The sequence below is a fragment of the Clupea harengus genome, chromosome 7, assembly GCF_900700415.2.
Source record: "Clupea harengus chromosome 7, Ch_v2.0.2, whole genome shotgun sequence".
NCBI classification, from domain to species: Eukaryota; Metazoa; Chordata; class Actinopteri; order Clupeiformes; family Clupeidae; genus Clupea; species Clupea harengus.
Window position 1 is genome coordinate 29,102,064 of NC_045158.1, and position 2,713 is coordinate 29,104,776.

The following is a 2,713-nucleotide window of genomic DNA, read 5'->3' on the forward strand; positions in this document are numbered from 1 at the left end:
CCAGGCCTGTGTGGACCAGTGGCTGGTCACCAGTAAAAAGTGCCCTATCTGCAGGGTGGACATTGAGACCCAGCTGACGCCTGACAGCTGATGTCTTGTGTAGCTTTCTGTCTGCCGGCCCTGTCCCCCCGTTCTGTTCTTTCTTCCTCTCTGGGTGCTTCGCCAAAACCCTCACCATCCTCCTCCTCCTCACCTCCTCCTCCTCCTCCTCTCCGATCTTGCCTTCTGAGCCAGCTGAAGACTATAGGTGGGGAGGAGCAACGTGTTCCGTCGGAAACCATTAGTTTGAAGAAGAAGGGGGAAAAAAAAGGAAAAGAAAAGAAAGGATGGACAGCATGGAAAGAAGAGAGAATCGATCTGCATGACGTCAAAGTCGGATATAGGAATCTGTCAAGTTGCCCAAGGGTTTGTGTTCTATTTAGTCAACCAGAGATTACAGTGCCATTGGTCCAAATGTCCCAGCATGCATCTGTAGTGTTGTCAGAATTGTACAGTGCATATACCTCCCAATTTCTCCCAGGCTGTTCCTCTCAGAAGAGAACCAAAAGCTGTAGCTCTCTCTCTCTCTCTCTCTCTCTCTCTCTCTCTCTCTCTTTTCTCTTGCACTCTATATATCTTTTTTTAAATGTTAACTGTTAAACCAACATGACACATTTGCAATGCTGCTATTATTTTGGAATCTAGAAATCATTTCTCCAAGTGTTGCATTTGCTTGTGGTGACTGGGAGTAGAGCCTACATGTTTCTAATTTGATGTAGATGTACTGTGCGTCGTGGAACCGAGAGGAACAGGAGGACACTAGGGAACATTCAGGAGATGCTTGGTGATTTTTACGTTTCGATATCATTTCTAAAGTCATTTAGATTTTTTTTTTTTTTTTTTTTTTTTTTGTCTGTTCGGGGAGATGATGGATTCATGTAACGGTGTCCATGGCGACCAGACATAGAGCTGAGGCGAGCCAACCTGTCTTTAGTGCTTGTGCAAAGACTCCAAACGCATGCATAGTAGGAGGTCAGGGCGTCGTGTCGTGAATGTGAAAGGAGGGGTGGTTCTTAGTGGTCGCGTCAGAAAGGTTTGAAAATCCTCCTTCCAAAAATAATAGAAAAAAAAAAACAAATAAAAAAAAAAAAAACAACAAAACACAAATAAGCAAAAAGCATAATGAAATGTTGAATAACATTCAATCACTGTTTCTGGGTGGGTGACGGGATACGTAGACGGAGGAGTGCGTCCGTGTTTGTAGCGAGAACAAACCCATGAGTGTTAAATCCCTTTTTGTGATTGACCATACCTTGTTGCCTAGAGGACAAGCACATGTGATTTTAACATAGCAACAACCTACTTCACCTGTATGCGTTAGCACTGTCAGCGTCTGGTATTGCTTGAACCTTTGTGTAGACCATTAGCAGTGGAAACAGGTCCCATCTGTGTGCATGACAGTTGTGCGTGCCGTTCTTGAAGTAGATTTAAAGTTTAAAAAAAGGGAAAAAAGCCATTTGTTTGATAAAAAAAAAACCAAACATGTCTTTCTAAGCTATTTTTGGTTCTTACTCTTTTGTTTTGTTGTGTTACATTTTTTTGTTGTCTTTCTTTAATCATAGTTTCTTTGTTTCTTTTCCTGATCATTTTTGATTATGCCAACATGGACACGAGACTGGTTTTCAAATGTCTAATGTCCATTTTCATCTTTTGTATGACATAGCTGCAATGCTGGAGTAATATTTATTGTTGTCTTAATGTAGCTAGCTATCGTTTTGTAAATGCACTATAATATGGGCTTGCCTAATGAGACTGTGAGGGTTTTATTTATCCCTGCTGATTTCTTTCTCTCTCTCTCTCTCTCTCTTGCTAATTCTCTCTGCCTTTCTTGATCTCTCTCTCTCTCTCTGAGCAGTGGTAGTAATAACTTGCTTCATGTGCTGCCCAGCTGCAGGTTGCTTGGTCCTGGAACAATGCGAAGTTGTATTTTATCCTTGGCTTAAAATTTAACGAAGATGAATTAATGTCATCTGCCCGTTCACATTTGTATCCACCTCTCATTATTATAACTATTTATCAGCATGTCTTCTAACGTTGAATAAAAACGACCTTTTGATCATTGTGCACACTAGCGGAAGGGCCACGTGTCCCCCCCCCCCCCCCCCCCCCCCCCCCCCCCCCCCAGAGAACCCCAGAGAACCCCAGCTCTCAGACTATGGTGTTGAATTGTAACTTTGTTTCGGTGGGCAGTCAGGAGGCCTTTTGCGTAGGATGTGACTGTGATGGCATTCTTTGTTCTTAGTACGCGTCCAGTGTTGTTGACCTGCTAGCCTTCTTTCCCGTGTGTATGAAGTGTTGTGTCTGAACCTCTCCCACTGTTCTCACGTCAGCTGGAAGAGAAGAGGGTGCCGAGGCATCCATTTTGGATCTCCATGTTTTAAAAAGGACAGTTTACACAGAGCGTTGTGTGTTGAAATGCCTTAAGTATTTAACAATCATAATTTATTACTAACTATAGACATGATGGGTGCATTTTTTAGTTTTGTGTTTTAACCTGATTATTTATTTATTTAGACATAGTAACACATGTAAAAATACCTCATTGTGCATATCTTAAATGGAAGTGCTTTGCATGCGGTTGTATTTTAAAGGCATACAAAATGAGTGTATTGCCATTTGTGTATGTGTGGTGCTGTTGTTCTTGGTTACATTCCATTCAATGCAACTTCTAAAA

The 2,713-nt window shown here is 41.9% G+C and overlaps 1 protein-coding gene across 3 annotated transcripts in view; it reads left to right on the forward strand.

Annotated features, from left to right (window-relative positions):
- The window catches only part of rnf165b (ring finger protein 165b), a 14,833-nt gene extending 13,349 nt beyond the window's left edge, over positions 1–1,484 (forward strand). For all 3 annotated transcript variants that reach the window (XM_031571087.2, XM_031571088.2, XM_031571089.2), the window contains exon 8: positions 1–1,484. This exon is cut by the window's left edge and continues 27 nt beyond it. In XM_031571087.2, coding sequence (XP_031426947.1) covers positions 1–91 — 91 coding nt within the window. In that variant the 3' untranslated portion in view covers positions 92–1,484.
- Positions 1,485–2,713: the final 1,229 nt, after the last annotated feature.